Source organism: Pseudophryne corroboree, chromosome 5, assembly GCF_028390025.1.
Source record: "Pseudophryne corroboree isolate aPseCor3 chromosome 5, aPseCor3.hap2, whole genome shotgun sequence".
NCBI classification, from domain to species: Eukaryota; Metazoa; Chordata; class Amphibia; order Anura; family Myobatrachidae; genus Pseudophryne; species Pseudophryne corroboree.
This window is the reverse complement of record NC_086448.1, coordinates 344,613,112-344,629,554: the sequence shown is the minus strand read 5'-3', so window position 1 is coordinate 344,629,554 and position 16,443 is coordinate 344,613,112. Positions and strand designations below refer to the sequence as shown.

Genomic DNA, 16,443 nt, shown 5'->3' with positions numbered 1-16,443 from the left:
TCTCCGAGACCAATGAGGCATCACTAGTATGACTGTGACGGACTCTCTTTTGATCCGTTTTAGCAACTGAGAGAGCAGCGGAAAACGGTGGAAACAGATACACGAGGCTGTACGGCCACGCGATTGTGAGAGCATCCACCGCCACTGCCCTTGGATCTGTCGTTCTGGACACATACTGGGGCGTTTGTAATTGTGGCGAGATGCCATCATGTCCACCTGAGGGTAACCCCACCTGTGGACCAACATGTGAAACACCTCTGGATTTAATGCCCAGTCTCCTGGATGAAAATCCCGACGGCTGAGATCATCCGTCTAGCAGTTGTCCACTCCCGGAATGAACCCAGTCGACAATATCACCTTGTGGTATTCTGGGCAATTGAGGATTCGAGCTACTTCCCGCATTGCCATGCGGCTTCTCGTTCCTCCCTGGTTGTTGTGTATGCGACTGCCGTCGCGTTGTCTGACTGCACTTGGACAGTCTGAGAGCGAAGCATGTAGTGCATTGTAAATTGCACGGAGTTCCAGGACATTTATAGACAGCAATCTGTCGTGATCCGTCTAGAGACCCTGTCGCTGACCATTTTAAACTACATCTCCCCAACCTCTGAGACTCTCGCCCAGAGTAGACACCCTCGCCCCCCTGTGGGGAATCTGCCTATGTGAGGGCGACCACTGCTGTTGAAATGGACGCGAGTGAAAACCTCCGAACTGAAGCGCTTCGAAAGCCCATCATTGTTCCTAATAGGCGAATACACAAATGTACCGATAGTGTGCGTGGCTTGAGCACTAATTGTACCAGATGGCGTATAATCTGTCCTTTCTGGTGTAGTAGGTAAATTCTTTGATTTTACCGTATATGGAATCATACCTAGGAATTGAAGTCGTTGAGACGGAATTAGATGCGATTGTTTTTGAAGTTGACACTGCAACCGTGGTGTACGTTAGCAGCGCAAGTCGGAGGAGCATCTGTTGAGACGGAGCTCTTATGAGCAGATCGTCTAAGTATGGAACGATTGTCACTGCCAGGGATCTGAGATGAGCTATCATCACAAACATCACTTTGGTGAATACCCGAGGCGCTGACAAGAGGCCAAACGGTAGAGCCTGAAACTGTTAATGGTTGTGGCGTATTGCAAAACGCAAGAACCTGTGATGAGGTGACCAAACCGGAATGTGTAAGTAAGCATCCTGGAGATCAAGCGCAATCATGCAATCTTGTGGCTCCAAATATGCAAATACTGACCGCAGAAATTCCATCTTCAATCTGTAGTAAGTGACTTACTGATTGAGACTGCGACGGAGCTCTCCGGCTTCGGTACCACAAACAGACGGGAATAATAACCCTGACCTTGTTGGTGTACCAGGCCTGGAATTAAAAACTGCTGAATCCAGCAGAGACTGAATGGCAACCTGCCAAAACGCCTTCTTGTTGTCCGACAGAGGCAGTCCTGCCTTGAAAAACCGTAGTGGTGGGAGACAGCTTTCTTTTAACCCTAAATAGCGGATACATCCATGAGTGGATGTCTGGAAACCCGGCAAATGTAACGTGTAAAGGTGCGCTCCCACAATTGGAAGTTCGAGATGGGCTGGGAGCCTGTCAAGCCACTGGCTTGTTGTGACTTTAGCGCCCTGGCGTTACAAGGCGTGACTGTTTTTGTACCACAGCCTTGAAAAGACTGAAGTCTAAAGGCTTTAAACGCCGGACCAAAGTATTTCCGTCTTGATACCGGAGGAGGCAATGGCGGGAATTTGTCAAATTTAGGACCAAAGAACTTCTGGCCTGGTCGTGCTGAAACTAGCGACGATGAAAAGCGAGAAGCGAGCTAACAGGCGGCAGCAGAAGCTGTACAGAGATACTCAGCAGCTTCTCAGATGTGATTAACGATAAGTATAACGTGATCGTCATTGTTTCCATACACAGAGCGCCCTAGTGACCCAAATGTATCTTGGGTCTTTATAAGGTTTGACGCAGACGAATTCACCAATGGCGGATTCTCCAATTTAGATGTCACTGTGTGGAAACGGGTAAATAGACTTAAATCTTAGTAAGATATCCTAAATAAGAAGCCCATTGAAGATCTGTCGTTTAGTAAATACGACGGATTAGATGTTAGAGGCTCCTTAGTCTCTGTAAATTTCAGAGACTGACTCACTGGTCATTAGCAATGTATGGTTGTCAAAACCCGCACTATCTGACTGCTGGTCTAATGTGCCCTCCTCACTCGCCCTGGTACCCAAAGTGAAGTTGGACCTTTGGAAAGGCTGAGACTCCTCCGTAAGAGCTGGCGGAGTAACTTCCGAGACTCCGATCTTACCGCTCCTGTCGAGCAGAGTCAATTTGAATTGCCAATGCTTAACATAGGATCTGGGAATGAACCTGCTTCCGGAGTGGGAACCTACAAAACATACTGAACATGTGGTAGATTTATGTACAGACATTGTAGTAAAACTTATTTTTAGTCTGTGCTGGAGCCTTACTCCTTATCCAGACAGACAACACAATAGCCAAAGCCCTGCGCCTCCGGTGGAGTAGAGATGTAGGGCAGGAACATTCTGGAATTACAAACTGGAAGAAACGGGAAGCATGGTTAAAATGGCCCCCATGCCATGCTTACACTGATAATCACAGGACAGGTTACAATACCTGCTGCAGTGTTAATATAGGCTCAATAGTCTATTATACAGTGATAATCACAGTCTAGTATACAGTGATAATCACAGGCAGGTCACAATACATGCTCCAGTGTTAATATAGGCTCTGCCTGCTTACTGCAGTTTAATACTATATTAAATACCACCTATAGATATGGCAGCCTGTCATGCTATTCTTTCCCGTACATTTTCCCCCTTGCAGCCGCGCTGTAATCAGCCAGGTCCCCCCCCCCCCCTTCCCCCTGTACTCCCTGTAGCGCTGTGTCTCAGCGGGGAGCCGGGAAGCTCATTGCAGGGAGGCGAGGGACACTTATTGCAGAGCAGCGGAGGTCGGCTGGCCGGAGCGGCGCGTAGCGGCTTCCGGCGTCGCTAGCCGAGCTGCGGCGGGTCTCCCCCTCTGAGCGCTGGCTTGCAATACAGCGCTGACGGAGCGCCTGGGGCGCGCGGACGGAGCGGCCGGACGGGGCGGCCGGACGGTGTGGCTGGGGCGGGCCGGCTGTATGAGCGGCGGGAGTGGGCGGCATTACAACACGGACCCCACACAGCGGGGCGGCAGCCTGCGCTGACCGCCCCGTTTCCCCAGCATACCTTTCCCCAGCATACCTTGTTGTAGGGAGGCCTGCGACGGGCTTCTATCTGTAAGCTCCGAGCTCTTCAGTTTATGGCTGCGACGGGGCTTCTATCTGTAAGCTCCGTCCAGCTGTTGCAGTGGGCTGCCTGTGGCTGTGAGGGTGCTCTTTGTGAGGACCGACACGCCATGCGCTGTCCGTGCAGCGGCACTATCCCGGACCCATGTTTTTACAGAAACTGGGAAGGGATGTGCTAAGTGAAAAAGTAAAATGTAAAAATGAAAAATTAATAAAATCTTCAACTAAGTGTGGGAACTCCACACAAGCCTTGTTAGTGCTGTGAGCACAGAAAAAACACTGAGGTACTCGGGGATATGGAGGGGTGGAGAGTTCTAAATTTAAATATTCAGTGCCTTTGTTCTGCTAAAGCCGTCCATATCCCAAGAGTACTCCAGTGACCCCTAGTGGATGAAAAAGAAACAGAGGCTCTGTTTGTCCTGTATGCTGCTAATAAGATTGGCGCACCTGCTTCGAAGCAGACTATTGCTCGCTGGATCTGTAATAAGATTCAGCAGGCTCATTCTACGGCTGGATTGCCGGTACCAAATTCGGTTAAAGCCCATTCCACTAGGAAGGTGGGCTCTTCTTGGGCAGCTGCCCGAGGCGTCTCGGCATTACAGCTTTGCCGAGCGGCAACTTGGCCGGGGTCAAACACTTTTGCTAAATTCTACAAGTTTGATACCCTGGCTGATGAGGACCTAGCGTTTGCTCAGTCGGTGCTGCTGAGTCATACGCACTCTCCCGCCCGATTGGATGCTTTAGTATAAACCCCATGGTCCTTACGGAGTCCCCAGCATCCTCTAGGACGTAAGAGAAAATAAGATTTTAAACCTACCGGTAAATCTATTTCTCCTAGTCCGTAGAGGATGCTGGGCGCCCGTCCCAGTGCGGAAACTCTGCAAGACTTGTATATAGTTGTTGCTTACATAAGGGTTCTGTTACAGTTGGAATAGGTCTTGGACCGTTATTGTCGTTTGTTCATACTGTTAACTGGTTATGTATGTTCCAGGTTACATGGTATGATTGGTGTGAGCTGGTATGAATCTTGCCCTTGGATTGCTAAATCATGCCTTGTATTGTCCATCTCCTCTGGGCACAGTTCTCTAACTGAGGTTTGGAGGAGGGGCATAGAGGGAGGAGCCAGTGCACACCCATAGTCAAAGTTCTTCTTAGGTACCCTATCTCCTGCGGAGCCCGTCTATACCCCATGCTCCTTACGGAGTCCCCAGCATCCTCTACGGACTAGGAGAAATAGATTTACCGGTAGGTTAAAAATCTTATTTTCTGATGGCTCAATGTACACAAACTTTGTTTAATACACAAAATAATTAAAGATATTGTATTAAATGACTGTGTGTGTGTGTGTGTGTATAAGGTGTATATGAAACAAATGAATTGTGTGTATGTACACAAACTTTATTTAATGCTCAAAGTTATTAAAAATATTGGGTATAATTACCTTCAGGCTGTGTGTATATGAAACATAAATGCATTCTGTGCTCAGCCTTGGGTCCCATCACCATGATATCTCATTATGGTATGCAATTATTCCAAAATACGGAAAATCCTATATCCAAAATACTTCTGGTCCCAAGCATTTTGGATATGGGATACTCAACCTGTACCAGATTTTCATTCCAACCAGCCAGATGTGGCATATTATCTGCCAGATAATTGTATAGTGAATTCCCAGCATTGGGGGCTGATGCACAGTTCAATACACATCTATTTGCAGATGGTATATTGCATGTTTTCACATAGTGCATGCTGGAACCAAGGGGTTGATGTATCAACCAGAGAAAAGAGCGGAGAAGTGCCCATAGCCACCTATCAGCTTTGAGGGTGCATTCATCAAATACATTTTGATTGGTGGTTGTGGGCAACTTCTCCACTCTTATCTTGATGCATCACCCCATAGTGTGTGAAACTACGGGCAGTGCTGAGTTGTATACATCTCCACTTGCAACTGAAGATTGGGGCTTCATACAGTACATAGGGCCTGATGTATGTTTGTAAGTAAAGCAAATTCTGGTCATGCTGCAGGCAGGGCAAATGTAATGTGCAGAGAGATTTAGATGGGTTGTATTTTTTTTCTGTGCAGGGTAAATACGGTCTGTGTTTGCATGTAGCCCACAAATGTTAGACAGCTTTATTCTTACACTGCAATTTAGGTTTTAGTTTGAACACAGACCCCCCAAATCTATCTCTTGGCACAACATCTGCCCCACCTGCAATGCAACGCGGTTTCTACTACGGGGTACACTGGGCTCCACAAGTCTGGACAATGGGGTGTAGAGTAGGATCTTGATCCAAGGCACCAACAGGCTCAAAGCTTTGACTGTTCCCAGAATGCACAGCGCCGCCTCCTATATCACCACACCTCCCAGCACAGGAGCTCGGTTTGTCAGTTGGTGCTGCAGTAAGCAGGCACTTAACAGAGGGGCTGCTCCAAGCAGCCCTGAGAAAAGCTTTTTATGAGGTAAAAAATGAAGACTTCAAGGGCAGCAGCGGTGGTAAATGTCTTGTGACATTCACTGCTGCAGCTTCAGCTCTCCCCAGCGGCGCTGTGCACTCCCGAGCCCTGGTTGCCGGGTACCTACAGCGGAGGCTCCGGTTTTCTTCATGTTAGACACACACGGCTGGGGCTCTCCAGGATCGCGTGGCCGCGCTTCGGGAGGTGGTAAGTGGGACCTGGTCTTTATCGCGATCCGGCGCGGTCAGTGGGAGGTGGGCCGCGCGCGCTGGCGGTGGACACTGTGGATACAGGCGATCCCACTAGATCACCAGAGCATGGGCGCAGGTCAGGTTTTCTCTTAAAACAGATTTTAATATCGTCCACAGTACCCAGTGGTTTTGCCAGCAAGAGGGATAAGGTGTAGACCTGAAGCCACTCCCCCAGCCCCAGGGCGCCATTTCCAGCAAGTGTTCCCGCCCTGGAGCTGTATCTGTCTTTTCCTCACTCCCTGTCAGTGTCTGCGGAGCCATTATCCCTCAGCTCACTGTTCCTGGGACTGCTTGGGCAAATCCTCCTATGTAAAGCCGCCTGGTTGTCAGTGCTGTGCCTTTACATGACACTTAAGTATTCTACCTGCCTTTTTAGTCAGTGTTAGTAAGTATTCTACCTGCATTTAGTCAGGGTTTTCTAGTACAATTACCCTGTGATATACATCCAGTTTCTTACTGTGTAGTGTTATATCTATTGACTATATAGCTGTGTAAGCTAGTCCAGTGCGGTATTATTGTCTGTAATAACCTCTGCATTGTACAAACTGTGACTACTTGTGTGCGTTGATAGCTGAGTGGTGTCCATCTCGTGTCTTTCACTCAACTTGATATCCCTATATTCTATAACCTGAGGGGGCTTGGTGCGTCAGGTGTTATTTAATATAGGATTTTCACAAAGATATACTGTATTACGTATTTTTCTCTGATTTAGTCACCATATCTCTCCTTTATCTCTGCTGGTGCTGACTACACTGCGCAGGGGTTTGGGTTTAGGGATATAGTGCTGCTAATAATTGTACTGTGTTACCTCATACTGCAAGTTATATCATGTCTGCTTCTGATGGTATCGGTTCTGGGGCGGAACACACTGCCGGTGTTGCTGAAGCCACAGGCACATATGGGGAGAATATAGCAGCTGTGGTCTCTGGTTCTGGGGGCTCCTTGCCCCCCAGTGGGACTGTGGCAACGGAGGCACATACTGACCCTCCGTGGGCCACTTTTTCCACGCTTCTGCATACGCTAGTTCATAAACTAACACCCCCTATGGGACCCCCAATGCCGGTACAACCGTATGTGGTCCCTGCAGCTAACCCGCCGTGGGCGGCCGATTTATCTGCTCAATTAAAGAAGTTGAACCAGTCCCTGACTACTAAAAAGTCTGACCATCGCTCGCCTAAGTACAAGAGGTCCTCTAAGCGAGCGCTCGTCTCCTCACAATCCACTGCTATCACTGACACTTCGTCTGAAGACAGCACATACACTGACCCCACAGGTTCTGACTCAGATACGGCTGATGTGGAGGGTAGTTCACATGTGGATGTTCCTGATCTTTTTGAGGCTATTAAGTTAATTCTGCAGATTACGGATGATCCCGAGCCATCCGTTCCTCCTCAGAAACCAGATAGGTTCAAGCGTCAGAAGGTGATTAAACAAGTTTTACCTCACTCTGACTTCTTAGTGGATATACGTCAGGAACCCTGGCAAAGCCCGGGTATGAAGTTTGTGCCTCAAAAGAAGATGCTGGCTCGCTATCCCCTCGCGCCAGAGCTGTCTAAGAATTGGGAAACGCCTCCTCCAGTAGACTCGCATGTGGCTAGGATGGTGGTTTCCTCAGCTCTACCTGTCACTACCGTCACGTCTCTAAAAGAGCCTACGGATAAAAGTGTTGAGGGTTGTCTAAAAGCGATTTACACCCTCACGGGTGCTGCACAAAGGCCCACTATTGCAGCTACATGGGCGGCAGAGGCTATTTGAAGCATGGGCCTTGGAGTTAGGTAAAATCTCCTCTGACCATGCTAGACAATGCTTGTCATATATTGTCACAGCTTCTCGCTATATTAAAGAGGCGGCTTCTGATGCCGGTATCCTAGCAGCCAAGGCCTCTACTACGTCAGTCTTGGCTCGCAGGATATTGTGGCTGAGATCCTGGTCTGTGGATCTGGACTCTAGGAAAAACCCTGGAGGTACTCCCTTTCAAGGGGGATATTCTGTTTGGGGAGGACTTAAATAAGATAGAAGGAGCTGTATTAGGCAGACAGGCAGTTTTGGCAGTAGCCAAGTCAGCCACTGTGTTGAAGGCCAAAGGCACGTCCTTTCGCCCCTTTCGTCCTTCAGGTAAAGCAAAAGGTCAGGCGTACTATAAGCAGGCCCGCACTTCCAAACCTGGTACGCCGAAGCCCAAAAGAGCCTGGGCTGCCCGTCAGCCAGCAGCCAAGACCGATAAGCCTGCCGCATGACGGGGCGGGCCCCCCCCTGGGGGATCGGCTTCTACTGTATACCCAGTAATGGTTGAAGACCACTTCAGATGCCTGGGTATGGGAAGTCGTCACTCGAGGTTACTCCATAGCCTTCAAAAACCGACCCCCTCATCGATTTTGCCAGACAGACGTCCCGTCGGACCAGTCAAAGGCAAACACTCTGCATTCGGTGGTACAGACCCTCTTGGATACAGGAGTCGTAGTACATGTGCCTCTTGCTCAGACGGGCCGGGGGTACTATTCTCCGCTGTTTCTAGTCCCGAAACCGAATGGGTCCTCTCTGCCCATTCTCAACCTCAAGGCACTGAACAAGTTTGTGAAGGTTTCCAAGTTCCGTATAGAAACCCTTCGCTCTATAGTTCTGGCCTTGGAACCTGGGGACTACATGGTCTCCCTGGACATACAGGATGCTTACCTGCATATTCCTATAGCAGTGTCACATCAACAATACCTGAGGTTCGCTATTGGCAACCTCCATTACCAGTTTCGGGCGTTACCTTTTGGTTTAACAACGGCTCTGCGAGTCTTCACCAAAGTTTTATGGCGGTGATGACGGTGGTACTCCGCCGTCAAGGGGTCCGGATACTGCCGTATCTGGACGACTTGTTAATCCTGGCAAATTCCCCAGATCTCCTCCTGCGTCATCTGGATATGACGGTCCGGTTTCTACAAGCCCACGGGTGGGTCATCAACTGGAAGAAATCCTCCCTGGTCCCTGCTCAGAGCATGGTGCATCTGGGAGCGCTGTTGGACACCCACAACCAGAGGTTGTTCTTGTCTCAGGAGAAAGTCCTGAAACTTCAGGACAGGATTCGTTGCTTACTTTCTCGTCCGCAAGTGTCGATACATTCTGTAATGCAGGTGCTGGGCCTCATGGTATCAGCATTCGACATGGTGGAGTATGCTGAATTCCATTTTCGCCCCCTCCAGAAGCTGTTTCCAGCCAAGTGGGACGGCCTGCCTCGCCGGATCAAGTCTCAAATGATCTCTTTGACTCCGGAGGTCCGTCTGTCACTGCTTTGGTGGCTCCAGGACCGACAATTGTGCAGAGGCCGTCCTTTCTGGATATCCAACTGGGTCCTGTTGACGACAGATGCCAGTCTAAGAGGTTGGGGCGCGGTGATGGAGCAGCACTCCTTGCAGGGTCGGTGGACCAAGGAGGAATCTCTCATCTCGATCAGCATTCTGGAATTGCGGGCGGTCTTCAATGCGTTGAACCTAGCCCAGCATTTGATTCAGAACCGTCCTGTTCAAGTACAGTCGGACAACGCCACCACAGTGGCTTACATAAATCATCAAGGTGGCACTCGAAGCCGTTTGGCAATGAAGGAAGCCTCACGGATTCTACGTTTGGCAGAACGCCATCTACCGCCAATATCGGCAATATTTATTTCTGGGAGTCCTGAATTGGGAAGCGGACTTTCTTAGTCGTCAGGACGTGCATGCCGGCGAGTGGGGCCTCCATCCAGAAGTGTTTCAACTCCTCGTGGAAAGGTGGGGTCTTCCAGATGTGGATCTGATGGCGTCTCGACACAATCACAAGGTTCCGGTCTTCGGAGCAAGGACAAGGGATCCTCAAGCAGCATTCGTGGATGCGCTGGCAGTGCCGTGGAGGTTTCGACTGCCGTACGTGTTCCCTCCGGTGTCACTCCTGCCCAGGGTAATTCGGAAGTTCAAGCAAGAAAAAATGAAATCTGCTTCTCATAGCTCCGGCGTGGCCCAGACGGCACTGGTTCTCAGACCTGCAAGGCCTATCGTCAGAGGGTCCACTTCTACTTCCACAATGCACAGACCGCCTCGTTCAGGGCCCCTGTGTCTACCAGGACCTAGCCCAGCTGTCTTTGACGGCGTGGCTCTTGAAGCTTCCGTCTTAAGAGCTAAGGGTTTTTCTGAAGAGGTAATTAAACTATGTTGCGTGCCCGGAAACCGGCCTCTGCTCGGATTTACCATCGGGTCAGGCATTCCTACTTTGTTTGGTGCGCATCTAACCATTGTTACGCTTCCAAGTTTAGTACAGACAAACTTTTGGCTTTTCTACAGCAGGGCCTAGATTTAGGCCTGCGTCTGGCCTCCCTCAAGGTTCATATTTCTGCCTTGTCTGTGTGGTTTCAGAGAAAAATTGCGACTTTACCTGATGTTCATACTTTCACTCAGGGTGTGTTGCGTATCCAACCTCCCTATGTCCCGCCTGTGGCTGCTTGGGACTTGTCGGTGGTTTTGCAGGCGTTGCAGGAGCCTCCATTTGAACCTCTTGGTTCAGCTGACCTTAAGTGGCTGTCCCTTAAGGTGGTGTTCTTGCTGGCTATTGCCTCTGCTAGAAGAGTGTCGGATTTGGGTGCCTTGTCTTGTAGTTCCCCATATCTGATTTTTCACCGTGACCGGGCGGTTCTTAGGACTCGTCCCGGATATTTACCTAAAGTGGTTTCTTCGTTCCACCTTAATCAGGAGATTGTGGTTCCAGCTTGTCTCTCCTGATTTGTCTCCCAAAGAGCGGTCTTTGGATGTGGTACGGGCTCTCCGTATCTATGTGAAGAGAACTGCTTCTATTCGAAAGTCTGATTCTTTATTTTGTTTGGATTTCACAAACGTGGCTGGCCTGCTCACAAGCAGACCCTGGCTAGGTGGATTAGAATGGTGATTGCGCATGCTTATGTGAAGGCTGGTCTGTCAGCTCCTGTTCACATTACGGCCCATTCTACTCGGTCTGTTGGACCTTCTTGGGCGGCCCAACGTGGTGCGACCCTTGATCAATTGTGCAAGGCGGCTACGTGGTCCTCCGGGAACACGTTCATAAGGTTCTATGCCTTCGATACTGCCGCTTCCCAGGATGCTTCCTTTGGACGCCGGGTTTTTGTGCCCGCTACAGTGCGTCCCCTCCCATAAGGAACTGCTTTAGGACATCCCCATTGTCCAGACTTGTGGAGCCCAGTGCACCCCGCAGCAGAAAACGAGTTTTATGGTAAGAACTTACCCTTGTTAAAACTCTTTCTGCGAGGTACACTGGGCTCCACAAGGCGCCCACCCTGACGCACATAGCTTTTTTGGGTTGATATGGCATTAGCCGCTGACACTTCTCTTGTCGTGAGAGTGGTGTATGTGGCTTCTAACCGTTGTCGTCTCTTTTCCTGCTACTGCATTGGGCTGGTTAACTAAACTGAGCTCCTGTGCTGGGAGGCGGGGTGATATAGCAGGCGGCGCTGTGCATTCTGGGAACAGTCAAAGCTTTGAGCCTGTTGGTGCCTCGGATCAAGTTCCTACTCTACACCCCCATTGTCCAGACTTGTGGAGCCCAGTGTACCTCGCAGAAAGAGTTTTAACAAGGGTAAGTTCTTACCATAAAACTCGTTTTTGCCCAGTAGGTTGATTATTTGCTTTACTTAGCTAGGCATACACTATATAATTATCTGCCAGATAATTGCATAGTGTATGTCCCGCATTACAAACATGAATCAGGCCCATAGTAGGAAATCCAAACAGCTGTGGTAAAATTGTACTAATCTATATGGATAACAAAACGGAAGTATATTAGTGACCAAAAGCAAAGTATTTGGGGCTTTTAAATGTACCAAATGTTTTTTTGTTTTTTAATTATAAAAAAAGAAAGAAAGAAAGATACTTACAAGGTGTTTTACAACCAGGTTTATTTTTATTAAATTGAGAAAATGTTAAGACACTTTGTGGTAAAAAACAACCCACAACCCTGCAAGTCTAAAATTCCCTGTCTAATCAGCACTACATCCCCCATATACTGTACCTGTCCCACATCAAATAACCCATTGTCTGCATTTTGCAGAATATTACCAAAAAGTGTGTCATTATTGGACAAATTAAATTAATTAAAAACTTCTAAGTGCCTGCCTAATCATTAGGTTGGTGCCCCAGTGGTTCTGAACTAAGTATCAACACTTTTAGGTCTCTTTCACATCGCACAAATAACCCGGTATCGACACGGCATATTGCCGTGTCGAACCGGGTCAGTGTGCGATGTGAAAGGTCCTTTGACGATTTAGCGGGTCGCCTGACCCGGTAATTCAACCCGGTAAAAAAGAAGGGTTTTACCCGGGTTGATTACCGGGTCAGGTGCGGTGTGAATGGGAGCCACGTCGATGCGACACGGTTCCCATTCACAGCATAGGGAGAGGCGGCGCAGGAGATGATCTCATCTCCCAGCGCCGCCTCCACCCCCGCCCCTGCTGCTGCTGCTCCCTCCGCTGCTATGGCAACCGACCCGGTATATTGCCGGGTCGGAAAGCCAGCAGCGGAGCGCAAATGCCGGATCCCACCCGTTAAGTACACGTTTGTCTTACCGGGTAGGATCCGGCATTTGCGGTGTGAATGCGGTATTACCTTAAAATAGGATATTTCCCAAATCTTTCACCTGCTCGGTGGCTGAAAGAAAAAACTGCATTACATCTCATGGAAGGTTAAGGTGGCTTCATTTTTGCAGAAAAAAAGGTCTAGCAACCTGGTAATTTCCCAGGTCTCTGCTCTGCCACCCTGGTCAGGAACCTGGTAGTTAGTTCAGGGTAGGTGGTGTTTACATTGACCAAAATCATGGGAAACCTGGGTTTTTGAAATCAGTGTAAAAGGGGTATAATTTAATTGCATAAAAAAACCCCCAAAACAACAAGTTAAGTTACATTTAGACACGTTAACCCCTAAAAATGGGTTCATGTGGGTAATTGCATGCCCCCTATTAACTAAATTAATTGAGCATGTGTCAAGTGAATCTTAAGCAGTGCAGAATTGTGCAAACGCCAGATGGATCTTTTACACTAAAGGTGCATACACACTGAGATTTTGCTTGTCTTCCATTTTGACTGCGATATTAGCTATGTGAGATTTTGACATAAAGGCCAACACACTAAAAGACATGACCAATGTGGTAGATGAGCAATTTCCCTTGAACTTCCCAGAACCCTGACAAACAAAATTTCAGTGTATACACCAAGCAATCTTTCAAACAATTTGAAAGACGAAAGATATCTTTGGAATTGGTGCCTTTTTTTATTTATTTTAATATTGGGAGGCATTTCTGTGTGTGCAGGGCTGTAGAAGGGGGAACCAATGAAGTTTTTTTTTTTTTTTTTTTTATCACCCACTGCCCCACCAATTTCCTATATATATATATATATATATATATATATATATATATATATATATATATATATATATATATATATATATATATATATATATATATATTATAATATATATAATATACACCAAAGCGCCCGGCTCTCCCATTAAGACTGTTACTGCTCCGGGTGCCTCCACGAATAATAGTCACATGAAGTCCAAAGGTGCACCACTCCTAGCGGCTTGAATAAAGGATGACCGCAGGGCATGCGTGTAGACAACGTTTCAATGCCTTTATTGCGTCAAAAAAACCCTGATGACAATGCTGCAATAAAGTCATTGAAACGTCTACATGCATGCCCTGCTGTTGTTATTTATTCGAGTTGCTAGGAGTGACGCACTTTTGGACTATATCTATATATATATATATATATATATATATATATATTGAAGCCATTATAATTAATTTTTAATTATATTGGTGGCACAGTGGAAATGTAATTGGTGGGGCAGTGGGTGTAAATAACTTAATTGGTGGGGCAGTGGAAGGAGATGCTGAGCGGCTCCTGTCGGCAGCTCAGCTAGAATGGAGCCGCTGATGGGGAGGTTAGCAATGTCACATTGTGAACATCGCTCAGCGCCGCGCCGTACATACATGCCGTGATGAGTGATGTCATAAGTGAAAATGAGCATGCTGCACGGGGGACCGCCAACCTGCAATCAACGAGCGTGGGTGTGCGCATCGTTGATTGCAGGACCATACACACTAGACGATGTGAACGATAAATCGTTCACAATCGTCTGTATCGGCCATATTGGGCAAAATAATCGTCTAGTGTGTATGGCCCTTTATTGCCAATTTTGACCATACTTTGTACTAGATAGTCAAAAAAATTGACTTGCCTGCACAGTCTAGCCTTGCTATACCAACCCCATGGGAGTGTGCATCGAGATCGCAAGGTGGCTAACACCTTGCGCTTTGCACTAACTTTCCTTGCGATTTTGACTAAATACGTCATTATTGGACAAATTAAGTTAATTACAAACTTCTAAGTGCCTACTTAATCATTAGGATTGTGCCCCAGGGCTTAGATAAAGCAAACGGATTTAAATAATTTGTAGCAAATGCAAAACGACAATAGGTTGTTATCGAATAGATGCCATGCATATGCACGTGGCATCTATTAACAGTGAGGGGAAGGCTTTGGGGCAGCCCAGCATATACATAAATGCTTTGCACGCTTCCAAGAGTTACGACAGGGCTGTGCCCCCCCCCCCCCCCCACCTTCCAGCCATGCTCCCTTTTTGAGTGTGCACCCACCTCGCCCTGCCCACATCCTAGTGGGAACACTATTATAGAATTTTAGTGACCAAATCACAATGTATGTGTTTTTTGTTTTTTTGTTGTGTTTTTTGTTTTTAAAAACTGCCATGAGAAGTCACGTTTTCGCCTTAAAAAAGAAATTGCCAATTTAAATATCCAGTAGTAGAACTGAAGATAAAGCAGAGTCTTACATTTGGCCCTTTGTTTGCAGAGTTAAGAACTGCATGATTGGTATGCCAGTAAAAAGTATGAATTTGTGGTTATCAATTATTGATGTGTCCATTTGTATCTTTAAAAATTTTTTTTTTTTTTTTTTACACACTAAGGGGGTATCCAATTAGAGGTGAAACAACATTAGGTGTGAAAAACTGCTGCTGTTCACACTTTTTTCCGATGTTTCAACTGTTTCTTTTTACAGGCTATCCAGTTCACTCGTAAAAAATAGCTTTCCTCCCGAAAATATACAGGTACAATAAAACGTATGTTTTTGGTAGAAACGGCATCTGTTTCCAGGGATTTGTTTTCGCCTGCCTGAGGCAGTTGAAACAAAATCCCTGATAACCGGACTGTGGGGACCCCTGGCTTCAGCGCCGTGAGCCGCATTCCCTCTCTTCCCCCGGCAACGGTCACATGATGGGGGAGCGGTCTTATTAGCAGTTTAGTAGCAGTTTCTTATATAGCGCAGCATATTCTGTTGCGCTTTACAATTAGAACAACAGTTATAGAACAAAACTGGGCAAAGACAGACAGAGGTAGGGAGGCTCTGCTCGCAAGCTTACAATCTATAGGGAAATAGGCATTGATACACAAGGACAGATGCTATCTGGTGTACAATGGTTCTTAATGGGTTGTATGACCGGAGGGAAGCCGGAGGTAGAGCGCTGCATCGGTAGCTGTCAGGAGCTCGCACCTGGTGCAGTAGAAAAAAGCCCTGATAAGGCGCAGCTCGTGTCGGCTTATTGGAGCTAATTGGATAGCCCTGGGTGATATCATTACCTGCGGTAATTGGATATCCCCCAAAGTTTGATACATCTGGGATCTGGATGATAGATCGACAGGTACAAAAGGCCAACATGACAATGGATGACACAGTTTATTTATTTTTCTTCACCATTTTCATCATTTACCATCCATTGTGGACTACGAATAGTAACCTTGCCCGAAGCGTGGCGAACAAAGCGGTACACTAATTGGGTGGTTTAACATAGAATATGACACCCCGAAAAAAAGTGTAGTGTTGTGTGTGGTTTTTTGTTTTTGTTTTTTTGTTTTTTTGTTTTTTACACTTTTTTTACATTTTTATGTCAAGCAAATGTACTGTGGTTTTTTTTTTTAACATGTTGACCTTTTAACCCTGTCCACCTGTTGCATGTCGACCATATGGTGTTGACCTAATTCTTGTCAACAAAATGATCCACACCCAATACAACTACCACTTAATATGCCCATAGCAACCAATAAATAATTTTATCTTTTATCCAGTGCATTCATAAAATATAGAACCATGTTGGTTGCTTTGGTCAATCCTTCCACTGGTCTCTTTAGAGGATTGATAAATGTGCCCCTTAGTACATTACAATGTTCCACAAAGTTAGTGATCATGAGGTATGTTTGTATGGTAATCCACAATTTATTACAAGTAGCTAATTTTTTTTTTTTTTTTTTTTTTTTATAACAGTTTAGATGCTAAATCAACAAGCATTCAAGTGGCCATTAAAGAAGGCGGGATGAAATTAATTCAAATTCAGGACAACGGTTGTGGAATTAGGGTAAGGGT

General features: G+C 47.0%; 1 protein-coding gene across 4 annotated transcripts in view; it reads left to right on the top strand.

The window, feature by feature from the left end:
• Positions 1–16,443, top strand: part of MLH1 (mutL homolog 1) — a 330,449-nt gene that overhangs the window by 15,864 nt on the left and 298,142 nt on the right. For 3 of the 4 annotated variants that reach the window (XM_063922601.1, XM_063922603.1, XM_063922600.1), the window contains exon 3: positions 16,345–16,435. In XM_063922601.1, coding sequence (XP_063778671.1) covers positions 16,345–16,435 — 91 coding nt within the window. Of the gene's footprint in view, positions 1–5,706; positions 5,962–16,344; positions 16,436–16,443 lie in introns of those variants that run through there. The other variant, XM_063922602.1, reaches the window with a different exon arrangement.